The sequence below is a fragment of the Rhinatrema bivittatum genome, chromosome 1 (genome assembly GCF_901001135.1).
Source record: "Rhinatrema bivittatum chromosome 1, aRhiBiv1.1, whole genome shotgun sequence".
Lineage (NCBI taxonomy): Eukaryota > Metazoa > Chordata > Amphibia > Gymnophiona > Rhinatrematidae > Rhinatrema > Rhinatrema bivittatum.
Window position 1 is genome coordinate 17,421,346 of NC_042615.1, and position 15,302 is coordinate 17,436,647.

General features: G+C 43.7%; 1 protein-coding gene across 4 annotated transcripts in view; it reads left to right on the top strand.

Annotated features, from left to right (window-relative positions):
* Positions 1-15,302, top strand: part of INTU (inturned planar cell polarity protein) — a 257,263-nt gene that overhangs the window by 8,000 nt on the left and 233,961 nt on the right. Inside the window, exons 1-2 of one of the 4 annotated variants that reach the window (XM_029589593.1) lie at positions 694-923; positions 14,528-14,598. In XM_029589593.1, the coding sequence (XP_029445453.1) occupies positions 751-923; positions 14,528-14,598 (244 nt within the window). In that variant the 5' untranslated portion in view covers positions 694-750. Of the gene's footprint in view, positions 1-693; positions 924-14,527; positions 15,097-15,302 lie in introns of those variants that run through there. The other 3 variants (XM_029589420.1, XM_029589506.1, XM_029589682.1) reach the window with 3 other exon arrangements.

The window sequence follows — 15,302 nt, forward strand, 5'->3', positions numbered from 1 at the left end:
GAATGGATACATCCAACTGGTGGAAGCCAAAACAGTAATGGATTTCAAGAAAACATAGACTAAGCATAGAGGCTCTCTACATGCAAGGAAGTGAGGTGCTGTAGTGTATCAGGAATGGCAAGATTAAAGGGCCCTGGTGATCCCTAAGCACTCCTGTTTTCTCTGTTTCTATTTTTGTCTACTTTTTGGATTTGGTAGCAAAATACCTTTTTTGGACAAACCTACATGTTCTGAGTTTGAATTATATGCATTCTCTCTCTGATTCTCTCACAGAGAGGGTTCTCAGTCACTCTGGGTGTTATGCACACTCTTTCCATCCCCTCAGTTTATACTGAAAAGACTGTCTCTCCCCCTCCTTCCCTCTTTAAAGGAGACCGGTTCTCCCCCTCCCAGCTTATGCAGAGACTCTCTAGGTCTCTTTCATATACACGGAGAGCCTCTTCTCCACCCCCCCTTCCCCCCCATCATTACCCAGACTGTCTCTCTCACTCTTGCCTGTTTATACACTTTCTTTCCCTCCTCCCTCTGTTTATGTCCTGTCCTCTCTCTACTGTCTTCACTTTTTCCTCTCTCTACTGTCTTCTCTTTTTCTTTACAGTCTCTTGCCCTCCCTTCATTACGCTCTGTCTCTCCCTGCCCTAGCTCTGTTTCGGGTTCGGCAGCCGGGAAAGCTTCGCCGTCTCCAGGACTACGAGCCCGCAGCCAATCGCCTTTGGGGAAAGCAGAGCACGTGACGCGCCGGGGCCCCGGATGACGCGATCATGGCGGCGCTCAGAGAGTAGAGGAGCTCGCGCACCCCCTCGCCGTGAGAGGAAGGGGCCGAGGGGCGGACGGGGGGCCCGGGAGATGGAGCGCCAGGAAGAGGAAGGCAGCGAGCGGGGCTCCTCCGCCTCCTACACGGACTCCAGCAGCTGCTCCTCCGAGTAAGATGCGAGCCCCGGGCCGTTAAGCAGTAAAACGGTCCCCTTTAACGTGCTGTTTTGTTCACTGTTTTGAAAAGTTCCTCCTAACCGGCTTCCATGGAAGTGTAGCTCCCCCCCCCAATCCAGGTCAGCTCTTGGGCGCGGGGAGGGTCACGGACCCCGTGACCTCCCGGGGTTCGCCCACCGAGAGGAAAGTTCCGTCTTTTTCAAGGCCCTTTGGGCTTTGTTCACCCAGGGGCGCTTCCTGCTCAGCAGCCCAGGAACACCAAAGAAACGCCCTTCATAGCCGCTCTGGTGTCCAGAAAGAAAATCTTTACTGACTCAAGGCAAGTGAAAAGATCTGAACAGGATAAGCTAATGCACCAATAGCAACACTAGTCCAATATTAGTAAAGAAACAAAACAACCCCCCTCCCCCCCAATGCAGACTCTCCACCCGCTTTCCGAACAAGTTAAGCTCTTAAGGGAAGGAACCCTTTGCACCGGGCTCTCCACGTCACCTTTTGGATGCTGAAAGGTTCCTCTTTCTGCTTCTTTTTTCTCTGCCTGTCTGGAGTCTCTGGCTCATTTGTGTTGAATTGGTGTTTTGACTGTGGACTTTCCTAGGCAGGATAAGCCCTCCTGTGAGACCTCCCAGTACACTCATCCCCTAGCTTCCAAGGAATCCCTTTCTCCTCGGGGTTGCTTAGAATCAGTTGCTCTTCTGGACCTCTTTTCTCCTTTCAAGCTCTGATGCCCCAAAACATCCTTTCATCCTGGAATTTTTTCCTCAATTGAGACCTGGCCAACTTCTCCCTCAGGTCCCAGCCACCTCCCTTGATTAGGATTACTTATGTCCTGAACTTTTCCTATGAAGAGAATGGTCCCACCACACAACAGGACTCCAGATCTTGGAATTGTTCTCCTGACTGCCTTCTGGATTGCAGGGGTTTTATACACTCATCCCTCCTAATGGGGAGCAGTACTCTTCCTTAGCACACTGAGGACACTTAAAATATTTGAAACCACAAAATGAATGTAAAGAGCAGGGCTATCTTTTTAGGGGCAAACATGGACACCTACATCAATAGCCTACATCCATGCAGCTAGCGCAAGTGTAGAGTATTAGAGATGTTGAAGCAATGGATTCATGTAGTCTCCATAGTTTATCTACAACATGTTTTCATGGGTTGGTTTTTTTTTTAAGTCAAAGAAAGCTAACGATGCTTATGAAGAGTCTGATATAACTTAAGCACTAAAGATTGATTTTTAGGAAGGAGACCTAGGAGTGTGTCATCTGGGAACCTGTTTAATAGATCATATACAGAAAGTGTTATTTGGGAATGTGGAGTCTATGTGAGCATGAGGAGGTGATTCAGCGCAGTGTTCTCTCCTGGAGGCACACCTAACCAGTCGGGTTTTCAAGATATTTATAATGAATATGCATGAGATAATTTGCATACTTTAGAGACCCAAGGTATGAACATTTATCTCATGCATATTCATTATGGATATCATGATTGGCTGTGGGGTTCCTAGGACAGGTTTGGGAAGCCCTGGCTTAAGGCATAGAGTGTTCTGGGTGAAGGCCCACAGTTAAAATTGAATCCTTCATTAACAAAAACCTTGTGGATAAAGAAGAAACTGGCAGGAAATTTGGCCAGTAAGATACTCATAGATGGGGGTATCGGTTTCCTTTAGTGAGCAGGTTAGAAGTCTTGGAGTACTATTAAATCTGCTGCTAACATTTGAAAATACACATTCGGGTTGTCTCAAAGTCTGTATTCTTTCATTTATTGAGGATGCTTTTATAACTAATATATACATTAGTGCAGTATTATTGTACTGTTATAATTCTTTTTATGTATATTTACTTAGGAGAGGGATATGAATGTAGAGGGGGTTAGTTTTTTTTCTGTGTATGTTGTGATGAGGAATATTCTAGTAATGTGAGGTTCCAAGGGAGTAATAGAAACATAGAAATGGTCCATCCAGTCTGCCCAGCAAGCTTCCCATGGTAGTATCTGCCGCGCCATGCAGGTTACCCCCATGTATCAGTCAGTGCTGCTTGACGTGCTTTGCTTATGGACTTGATCATAGAAGCAGTCTTTTTTTTTTTTTTTTCTCCCTTAATGTCTGTGTATCAGTAAATTTGAAGTCAGATTTAGGGCCAAGCGACAGTGTTGACCAGTCATTAATGTTGGTTCTCTCTGAATCCAAATTCCTCTTTCTGTCCACTCCCCTCATAAAAGTAGGTACCCTTATTGATTACTGTCTGAATCCAATTCCCCTTTTCCCCTGCGGTTGAAGCAGAGAGCAATGTTAGAGTTCCATCAAAAGAATCAAGGCTTATTGATTAAGGATAGTAACAGCCGCACCAGCAAGTTACCCCCCTGCACGCTTAACTCATTTAGGAGTGATAGGAGGGTCCATCCCTAAGGGGAGCGTCAGAAATGTAAAAGTTATTAAAGGACCCCTCCTGGGAAGTCATTGACGAGGGAGCTGGAAAGAGGCTGCTTGCTCTCTGGTTTCCAGGATAGGAGAAGGCAAGTGGCCTGGTCTCCTCTCCATTGTGAGAGTGTCTTTCACATTCTCATGTGGTTGGAAGGAAATTGCAGGAGAAGTTCCAGCCAAAGGATTCTGTGAAGTTTCTTTTCCTAAATTCCACTGGAAAAGGAGACTTGCTGAGAGGACTGGCTGCATCACTAGGATTTCCTACTGTGTATTTTGGATAAAGGATTCCTAAATTCGGAGAGGGTACCTGGGAAGGAGACAATCCTTAAGAGCCAAGGCAAGATCAGTTTTATTTATTTATTTTTAATTTATTTAAAGTATCTTCTATGTCGATATTAGTGGAGACATCATATCGGTTTACAGCAAACTTATAGAATGGACATTACAGTAAACAGGGAAAGGGAGGGGATACATAGAACCAGAGAAAAGCGAAGAAAGGAGCAATAACAATCGCAACGGGCAACTTGAGGACAGAAAATAAAACAAGTGAAGGAGCAATTATAATTATAATAACTTTTAAAATGTATTTATTTAAAATGTATGTATAATAACTTTTAACATTTTAAGAGACTGAGTGTGATCCCATGGGCTTTCCAGGTGAATCCTGCCCCCACTGCACAAATCCATGCTTGTCCCTGACACTGCTCAGCAGTTTCTGAAGCATCACCCTTTTTTGAAGGGGATCGGAGAGGTTACACATAAATTACTAGTTTAAAATACAAAGGCTCAATTGATGACAAAAACTGGGTGCTATGAAATAATTATGCCAGTTTTAAAAACTGTATTTTGGCTTCGGTTAAAATTCCATTCTCTAATTAAGGTTCCATGTTTTAGTATTTAACATTTTAATCATAACTTCACCCTGTTTGAACAATACGATATTTTAATATAGGCCTGGGTGCCACCTTTGAGCAGCTGAAGACTTTTTAAAAAATTTAAATTCCTTTTCTTTTGTTGATTCTACATAATGGAACCAGTTTCTTATAGCAGTTTGCATCTGGCAGGACCAACTGCCATTTAGGTAGGTGCTTAAAATCTGATTGCTCCAACAAACAATTACTGGGCTGTAATCTAGGACCATGACTGAAAGTTTCACTGGTTATCTTGTACATGTAGTTCAATGACTATTGCTAGTTAAGGAAAAGATTAGCCCTTGTTGCAATGATGGTAGGGATGAATAGGTTTTATTTAACATACAGTAACTTGATGGGGCATCTTGCTGGATGGCACTTTAAAGTAATATATTTTAGTGCTAGTTTAAATGTTACTTTATTTAGTTTTGTTTTATTGAATATTGTGATATGGCTGTACTGTTGTTTTGGTTTGTTCTTACTGTTGTCATATTTGTTGTAAGGTGGTTTTAAATAATAATAAAAAAAAACCAGTAAGGCCAAAAGGGCCAAGACACCAGGAGGTTGATATTTTGAATTCTGTTTGTAGTCCTGACACTTTGAAAGGCTTCTAACTATCAAATATAGATACTGATAATGTTGCAAGAGTTGTAACCAGAGACCTAAGAGAATAAGATGATGTAAGAGAGAGGCTCTTCTCTAAATGTTCCCACCATGAGCCTCTTCTCAATTTTCCACAACATGCTTTAATCTTCACACTCCTTTGTGCAGACTTGGCACTGTGAGAGCTGGTTTTCTTGTTCGGGAATGAGGAAGCCATGCTAGTGTTGAGAAGGATCTGTTATTCTTCCATCATTTCAGAGCGAGAGAGTCTTTGTCCAAGGGGCCGAAAAGCAGGTAAAATGTATTATTCTTTTGGAGTCTGGTGACAAATCCCAGTGTTTGGTGATCAGGTCAGCAGTTAGTGTAGAGTTTCAACAAGCTATTGCAGCTGCTGTTCAACAGTTTTCTTAAGGGCACAGTTAAGGCTGGTAAAATGAAAATTTGTTGTTAACTGGCGGTCCCTGGGGCTCACTGTTGGGAACACCTACCAATCACAGACTAGGAACAAGAGGCTGAATAAGATTAGTTTAATCTTACTATACCTTAACAGCTAGAAACTACAGGAGTGCAAGGAAAACAAGACATGGTCAAGAAATCAAGGTAACCAGAACTCACGACAGGCAAGGATCCAGGAATATGGAAATAATACTGGCAACCAAGATCTAGAGGAAACACAGGAGCTTAGGCAATGAATTAAAAATGTACCAGCAGGGAACACAGCCTAGGAAGGGGCAGAAATATCTTGATCAATAAGGGCTGGTCTTTGCTGGGCCAGTCAGGAAAGGGAAGCACCTGTACATGCAACACCTGACACAGCCAGTACAGAACTAGCTGAAATGCAGTTTCCAGAGGGAGAATAACTCTTCCTGAAGGAGTATTGCCCCGGAATCCTTGGGGCACTGTTTGAGACAGTCCCATACCTGACAAGGGTTTAAAAAAAAAGTTTGCAAAAGTTTCTGGAGCTCAGGTTCATTAGGAGTTACTTGGCAGAAATGGGAAGACTTGTTGGACAAAGTGGACCTAATCTGTTGATATCCTCTGATTCTGTATATCAGAGGATTCATCTTGTGACCTACATACAGGTTTTCTGTGATGCACTCTGGCTCCCAACTAACTCAGTGGTCGTATCTGAGGGCTGGCTTCTTAAAATTGTAATTCTAGTTTGAAATGATTGAGGATGCTTATACAGAAGAATACCCTAGCTCTGCAGTAAAACTGAGAAGTGCTAGCAATTTACAGTTCAATAAAGGTAATCAGATTGGGGTAGATTTTAAAAGGATTACACTCATAAGTTATGCGCGTAACCCTTTAAAACCCACCCCTGCGCGTGCCGAGCTTATTTTGCATAGGCTCGGCGGCGTGTGCAAGCCCCAGAACGAGCGTAAATCCCGGGGCTTTGCTAGGGGGGCGTGGGGGGGGGGGGGGGGGCGGCACGACATTCGGGGCGTTCCAGGGGTGTGGTTCCGGCCCAGGGGCGTGGCCAAGGCCTCCGAAATCTCTCCCTGGCTGGGGAATCACGCGTCTGGGGCAGGCGTAACTTTCGCGATAAAGGTGGGGGGGTGTAGATAGGGCTGGGGGGTGGATTTCGGAGCGGCCTCGGAGGGAACGGGCAGCGCGCACACGGCTCAGCGTACGCAAGGTGCACAAATGTGCACCCTCTTGTGCGTGCCCCCAGATTTTATAAGATACGCGCGTATCTTATAAAACCGGCGTACTTTTCTAAAATCTATTCCATTATTTTTAAGGTTTCTATAAATATGTATATTAATGCACTTATACATTTTTTAATGAGGAGAAAACAGATTTTTGCATATGACTATGACCACTAACCAGTGGCAAGGCAGCTATGAAAATGCTCACTGTTGACCTAGGACTCCTAGGCCCTGTAGCCCAGGAGATGGCTCACTGTCTAGGGGCTGCTGATTGAGTTATTGTGAAAGGAGGCAAATGGTCAGTATTAATCAAGAGTTTTAATTACACACAGGTCGATACAGTAAAGTGTGCTCCGTCGGAGCGCACTGTCACCCTGCTCTGGACGCGTGTTTTCCCTTACCCCTTATTCAGTAAGGAGAGGAAAACACGCGGCCCACCCGCGGCACCTAATAGCGCCCTCAACATGCAAATGCATGTTGAGGGCGCTATTAGGTATGTGCGCGCGATTCAGTAAGTAAAATGTGCAGCCAAGCCGCACATTTTACTCTAAGAAATTAGCGCCGACCCAAAGGTCGGCGCTAATTTCTTCCGGCGCCAGGAAAGTGCACAGAAAAGCAGTAAAAACTGCTTTTCTGTGCACCCTCCGACTTAATATCATAGCGATATTAAGTCGGAGGTCCCCAAAAGTAAAAAAAAAAGTAAAAAAAAAAAAAATAAATTTGAATTCGGCCCGCGGCTGTCGGGCCGAAAACCGGACGCTCAATTTTGCCGGCGTCCGGTTTCCGAGCCCGTGGCTGTCAGCGGGCTCGAGAACCGACGCCGGCAAAATTGAGCATCGGCTGTCAAACCCGCTGACAGCCGCCGCTCCAGGCCAAAAGGAGGCGCTAGGGACGCGCTAGTGTCCCTAGCGCCTCCTTTTCCCCGTTTTTCCCGCGTCACCTCATTTAAATACTGAATCGCCCGCACCGGCGAAGGGCCGGTGCGCGCGCCGGGAGAGCGGGCGTTCGTCCGCTCTCCCGCGGTCTTACAGTATCGACCTGACAGCTTGGTGGGAAATAGCCTAAGTGTTAGACTGAGTATGGGATTGAAAAGGTTGGTGGATGCATGCAAACAGGCAAACGTTTCCTTTTAATCCCTCCACAGTATCGCTCACAAAGATATTGAACTGACCTGGCTTCATGACAGATCTCTGAGGCACTCCACTAATTGCACGGAATTTTATTAGCTGTTGATTATCTGCTTTTGTTCCCATAAACTCCAAAGCGGATTGTAATAGCCAATGTATAAAAACATTATGGCAGATAAAGACCATATGGCTTTTCCAGTCTGTCCATCTGCACCTCCTGCTTAGCTTTACATTCCCTTCCTCTCCCTCCGAGATCCTCTCCTTGTCCCATGTTTTCCAAAACCTGCCCTGTCTCTGCCACCTCCACTGGGAGACCGTTCCACGCGTGTACCACCTTAGTAAAGGCATATTTCCTTCGATTACTCCTGTTTTTATTTCTTTACATCATCATCCCATGACTCCTTGTTCTAGAGCCTCTTTTCTGTTGAACGAGGCCTGCATTTAATCCTTGGGGTTAAATGTCTTTATCATTTCGCCCCTGTGGAAGGCATGTTCAGATCTTTAAGTATGCTTCATGATGAAGACTATAGCCACCCTGTGGACCGACTTCATCCAATTTATATCATTCAGAAGTTGCAGGCTCCAGAATTGTATACAGCACTCCAAATGAGGTCTTACCCAGAGGCAATATCACCTCCTTTTTCCTGCTGGCTGTTCATTTCCCTGTGCTCTCAAGCATCCTTCTGGCTTTCGCCATCACTTTTTTTTTTTTAATCTGTTTAGCCACCTTAAGGTAATCAGATATGATCAACCCCAGATCCCACTCCTGCTTTGCGCACAGAAGAACGTCATCCCTTATGCGTTCTTGCTCCCGTGGTATTTTACAATCCAAATGCATGCTTCACTAGATTCCTCCTCACGATGTCCACACCTTCCAGGGAGACTACTGTGTTGCAGATCTTGGAACTATATGCAAAAAGGCAAATCTTAACTTAGTAGTCTTTCCGCAATATTGCTTACAGAAATGTTGAATAGAACTGGGCAGAAGCCCAATCCCTGCAGTACAGCATTGCTAACACGGATTTTCTCGTAGTGATCTCTGTTTATCATTCTCCATTGTCACTTTAGTGCTCAGTTTGTAAGTCTTCTATGCGGAATTGTGTCAAAGACTTTGCTGAAATTCACATACACTACATCTAGCCCTCTCCTCTGATGTAACTGTGCTCACCCAGTCAAAAAAAAATAGATTAGATTCTTCTGAAAAGACTTTTCTTTGTTAAAAAGATGCTGCCTTGGATTCCAGAAACTGCACTGTCCTCTGTTTTTAGTAGCAATTTCATTAATTTACTCACCACTGTACCTGCTCATTATGAAAGAACAATTCTAGAAATATTTCCAAGGCAATTAAGAATGTGTAGCGCAGTGAAGCAAATTCCTACTTTAATACATTTTGAATTTTATATTTTTTAGCTAGAATGTGAAAAGGGTACAGGGGTTTGAAGACTTCTGCAAGGCCCTTAGTTTTGCTAGCTCCTCACAGTCTTCTGAAGATTATTTGCGGTGTACCTTGCTTCCTTTTGGCAGTTTTCTTTGGTCGTACTCCAAGCCTATCCTCAGTGAATAATGAACAGAAATATTAAGCAAGTTCACTTTCTCCTTAGCAGACTCTACAAATTCCACCCCTTCACCTCTGAGCCTTACAATCCCACTTTGCATTTCCATCTGTCGCTAACTTATCTTAAAAAAAAAAAAAAAAAAAAAAAAAAAAAGGCCTGGTCCCCCTGTTTTTCCTTCCATTTGCACCTTTGCTTTCTTGACTGCTCTCCCAGCTTCTCTTAGCTTTTCCAGATATTGTTGCCTGTCTCCATTTTTCTGCGATCTCTTGTAATTTATGAATGTTAAACTTTTTTTCTTTACTTTTTCAGTTACTTTCTTTGAAGACAAGGTTCTTCTTTTTTTCTCATAGCTTTTGCTTACTTTCCTAACCAAAAGGTTTGTTACCCTTACAATAACTTTTTTTAGTTTTGGCCACTGATCTTCTGCTTCTCGTAGTTTTTTCCACTCATTTTTTTAAGAGTTTATTTTTAAGCTGAAGATATACATAAAAGTAACATCTGAAATAAAAATCGTAAAAAGATACAGTAAGCCAAAGCAGTATATAATTATTAGGGCATAATGTATTCTCTCTCAGCTAATTTTGAAACAAGGGAACCGAGAATGGCAAGCATTCCTAAACATCCATGCACACCACACACACTCACACCCAGTAATTTTATAATGTTTTATAATGGAGTGGAGGTGTAGCCTAAGAACATGCCATGCTGGGTCAGACCAAGGGTCCATCAAGCCCAGCATCCTGTTTCCAACAGAGGCCAAACCAGGCCACAAGAACCTGGCAATTACCCAAACACTAAGAAGATCCCATGCAACCGAGGTGATGTTTCTAACGTGCCCCGGTATATAAAAAATCTTTAAATAAATAAATAAATACTGATGCAATTAATAGCTGTGGCTATTCCCTAAGTAAACTTGATTAATAGCAGTTAATGGACTTCTCCTCCAAGAACTTATCCAAACCTTTTTTGAACCCAGCTACACTAACTGCACTAACCACATCCTCTGGCAACAAATTCCAGAGCTTTATTGTGCGTTGAGTGAAAAAGAATTTTCTCAGATTAGTCTTAAATGTGCTACTTGCTAACTTCATGGAGAGCTCCCTAGTCCTTCTAGTGTTTAGAGCAGCGGCTACGAACCAGGGAGACCAGGGTTCAAGTCCTACTGCCGCTCCTTGTGACCTTGCCTCAGGTACAAACTTACCAGGGTCATTTTTCATTCTGCAATCTGCTGGTATCGTGTGCAGTACGGCCTTATCGCATCACGGTGGGATTATTCTAATTATTTTTTATTTATTATTTTTATATACTGACATTTGATCTGAGATTTCACATTGGTTTACATTCAGGTACCTTAGGTATTTCCCTATCCCCAGAGGCGATATTAGGGGAAGATAATTGGGGGAAGGGGAGGGGTATGAGCGGGCTTTGGGCGGAGTTATCTCCTGGCAGCGCTGCGGGCGATAATGTTTTTCTAGTTATTTCCCACGGTGCTGCTGGCGATATCGATACCTTTTCCCGTGGCGCTATTGGGGGGGAGGGAGCGATAATGTGCAGTGCAGCCGCACCGCGGTGGGTGAAATCGCAGTGCCACTGTGTGGCGCGGCTGCACCGCGGCAGGCGAGACCACCCCGCCGCAATGCGGCCGGCTGCCCACTATTGCCCCTCCACCCCTTTTCTTTTCGTGCCTCATCATTCTGCTATAAATATAAGAGACTTTCAATTGTCAGGTAAAGCCCAATTGGTGAAAAAGGAGGCACATTGGCAGCCACTAAATCCTTCGTACAAAAAGCGTAAGAAGTGACCCACTTCCAAAGAAACTGTAATTGACAGGCAGTATTATAAAATCAAATATTTGGAAGATTTAACCCCCAAATTGTTTCTCTTAAGGACTTCAAATATCCCACTCTAGCCCTTTTACATTGCCACAAGAAGCGAATGAAAAGAGATTTTAACTAAGCCCAATGTTAGTTTGAAATCCAGCATGGCACCATTTGTAAACGATGTAACAACTTGGGGAAAAGAATCATTTTTTATAAGGCACATCTCCCAAATAGTGTCAGGGGTAAATGCATCCAAGCCTGAAGATGGATTTGAAATTCCAAAAGTAATGCTTGTACCTTTACCTGATATAGATTTTTATCTCGAGGAGTCCAGATCCCTAAATATTACCCTGTGCCCAACTAAATGGAAAGTCACCTTGCCCTGTAGCACGAGTAGTGCCATTAACAGCTAATGCTTCTGATTTATGAACATTTAATTTTATTCTTGCAGATTTCCCAAATATACTAAATATATCCAAAATAAGAGGTAACGCCTTGGTAGGATTACCCCAAAATAATAGCATATCAGCAGCAAATGATATGAAAATGCCAGCAAAGCAGTGAATATTATTTTTTGGTTTAACAGAAAACATTAGTAATGTTGGATCTTGCGTTTCCTTAGCTCTTCTTTTTTAAATTTGAAAGTGGCCTCCGGAATTTTGTGGGTAAAAAATTGAGGTGGAGCCCTGGTAATGTAGACCACCTAATCCCATTTGGTATTTTTCCCAGCACGGTGTGTACTAGCAGTGATGTTGCCTACGAGATTCCCTCTTGTCACAGCTGCTTTTAGGAGTCTACATTGTGATCTGGGAAAAGCTCTTTGGAAATCCCAGAAAAAAGCAGATTCCTGGTTCCCCCAGGTCTGTCTGTAATGCTGTTAGTGGAGAGCAGGCGTATGTAGGCACTGTAATGTCTGCCTGGAAGCTGGGGCAGGGGGAACGGTGCCTTTGGCAGGCACCAGTCTTAGTTTGGGTGGATTTATATTTTTTAACACACAGATTTCCCTAATTTGTAGTGAATGTGAAATTCACATACACTACATCTAGCGCTCTCCTCTGATATGACTGTGTTCACCCAGTCAAAAAAAGTTTCCAGCTGACAGGATTTTTCTTCTCTTGAATTGTGGCTTTATTGATTTTTAGTGCTTTGCTGCCTGATTTGAATGTAATTAATACCAAGTTCTTGTTTTTTGCAAATTTTGCTGACTTTTTTATTGGTTTGGATGGCAGTGCTAATTCATCTTTTAATTTCTTGTTCCTCTCTTCTCCTCTTTTTCCTTCAGCCTTTTATCCCTTCTTCCTTCACGCTTCAGTGGACCTCCATTCTTTCCTCCCCTGGCAATATCCAGACTTACAGAATTTAGATTAATTCACCTAGCAGGAGTGGAATGAGAAAATTGTGAAAGGATATTGGCACATTGTGGACAATTGTTTTTCTTGATATACGCCATATCACCCATCAAGAATACCGTTCACAAAATGCAAGCAGTATTCTTCAGTTACGACTGTGGTCCTACCATGTGCATCAGCTAATCGGTGCCTTGGCAGAGGTGTGCAAGATGCAGCTCTCTGAAAAAAAAGCAGCAGTGAGCTTCTATTGAGCCCCATCCCTACTCCCCTGGGTTTTCTTTTCAAACAGTGTGCAAGTTGGCTTTCTCCTTAAGTCTTACAGGTTGCACCATATCACATCAGTTATTGCATGGCACAGATCTTATGTCCCTGAGATGGGAGGATGTGAATGCCCAGTACACATACAGGGTACTGGATCTCTGCTGCATCTATTGTTTCTGTTCATATCCTTTTTTCACCTCTTCAGCCCCCTAGACCCCTTGAAACACTGAAGAAGGGCCATGGTTTAAGTCAGTGGTAGGTTATCTATTTTATTTATTTGACTTACAGTATATTTTGCCTTTCAGGCACTTCAAAGCAAATTATATTCAGGTACAGTAGATATTTCCCTATCCCCAGTGGGCTTAGAATCCGAGTTCGTGTCTGAGGCAGTGGAAGAAGGTCACAAGGCGTAGCAACGGGTTTTAAACCCTGGCTTCTCTGGTTCAGAGCCTGCTGCTGTAGCCACTAGGCAACTCTGGTCATTGAGTGCTGCAAGCCAGATGGGTTTTCAGAATATCCACAATGAATATGCATGAGATGTATTTGGGGGCCGTGCATGCAAATGCATCTCATGAATATTCAGTGTTGATATCTTGAAAACCTGACTGGCTTGCAACACTCGAGGACCGGAGTTGCCTAATCCTGATTTTAGCAGTAAAATGTCCTACGAAGGCCTGACGGTAGCCAGTTATTCATTCTGTTTAAAGGCAGTTTTAGACTATACACAGACACTGAGAAATGTTCTCTTCGCTTGTAAATGTTCTTTTTCCTTGAATACTTGGGGGGGGGGGGGGAGACCCCCCAGAGCCTGAGATGCGTATGAGCTGGCTGTGAGATCAGCATGCAAATTACTCCCATCAGTACATCGTTGTCGCTACTCATATTTTCAGAAAGGAACTTGCATAAATGTTTATTGTATCTGAAGCTGACTTTTTTATAACTGGAATGTCCCTGCCATTACTGTATTGTAAATACTACTTTTTTAGGCCGTTCTAGATTATCTATATCCAGTTACAGACAGACATACACTTTTTAAAATTACCAGGCTACTGATCGAGCCAGTTTTGGGTTTGTGAGATGAATGCTGGCTTCTTTCCTGTGGAGAGTAATTGATAACTCCCTGAATTTTGCACGGTATTGGTTTGTCACCTAGTTTGCTTTCATGAGTGAAACTTCAAAAAATGTCTTTCATTACCAAGGAGAGCTGCTTGTCCTTTCTGATTAGTTCCAAATGCTGGTTGAACAGAGTTTTTGTACAGTGCAAGCTTTTCTTCTGGTAGTATTTTCACAGACTTCGCTGCCACCAGATCTTGTGTCTGTTCTGGAACAGCTCCTGCACTTGCCAGATGAGGAGGAGGATCAGTGCCAATCTTGTTGCAGAATTCTGAGAACCCTCACTCCCCCTGCCTCTCGGGGATACGGTGGCTTATTCAGCCACGGTTCAGTGAAATTTGGCTTCTGTGACTGCTGCCTTTGCAGCGGTTGAATACTGAAGCACTTAGACGAGGCCTGGGGACTCAGGAGGGGGTGTCTTTATTTACTGTTCTCATGGTAAAACAGAAATCGCTGGGAATAATGCTTCTCTGATACCTTGGAATTTCGGGTGGCAGTGGCGTTTCAGAGCAAACAAATGGCCTGGCATCTGTAATACATGTAATTTGTAGAAATAACAAAAATCATCATATATTCAAATTCTAGAGGGATTTTCATTGTTTTGGAGATCATATTGGTAGAACTTGGTTTTAACAAATAAGAACCTGTTTTTGAAGGCAGTTGCTTCCACCATTTTTCTGAAGTAAAAATCTTCCTGGGTGGAATCAAGTGAGAGACGGAGTTGTTGGTTCCTGCATAGTATCATTCATCTTGTTTCTTTCCCCCTTTCTTCTTTTGCAGTGACCTGGAGCCCGAATGGTTGGACAGTGTGCAGAAAAATGGGGAGCTGTTTTACCTGGAGCTGAGTGAAGGTGAGGAGGAGGCCCTCTTGCCTTCCAGCTCTCCCGAGCCGCCCCCGGCCAACCATGTCCGATTCTGTGAAAACGAAGCCGAGGTAATCCCGGCGGAGCAGTGGAAGGAGGGCAAAAAAGTGGAACCCCCGCTGAAAAGACTTACCAGAATATTGAAGCAGAAGAAGAGCCTGGCCCAGAAGCACGCCAGGAAGAAAGGCCCCACCTCCATCCTGAAGCAGCAGCCCGGTCTGAAAACAGGCGGGACCGTCCAGCCGCGGTACAAAGAGGTTTGCCTTTACGTGAATCCAAACAAGCTCCCTAGCAGTGGCGGGGGAGAGCAAGGCAGGCTACTGCAGGCTTTGGTAGGCATCATCCACCGAGCCTCCTGGAGCAGCAGAAAACCAGGAAGGCAAGGAGGCCAAAATGGAAGCTTAAGGCGGACAAACGAAGAAAAGCTTGTAGTGCATGGTTTAGTTCCAGGCAGCTCAGCAATTAAAAGCAACCAAATTGTTATTGGTAAGTGATGAGGTTCCAGTCCTGTAAATCAGACTGTTGGCATGAGTTGAGTATATTTTCTCGTAGCTGTAATATAGGTCATGCCTTGTCGTACCTTTTTTCTGCATTTTTCTGCATAATTTCAAGATTGTGTCACATTAGTGTTCTGCACCATCATATCTATAAACTTTCAACACACAAAGGCTGGCAGTGTAGGAAAATGATTG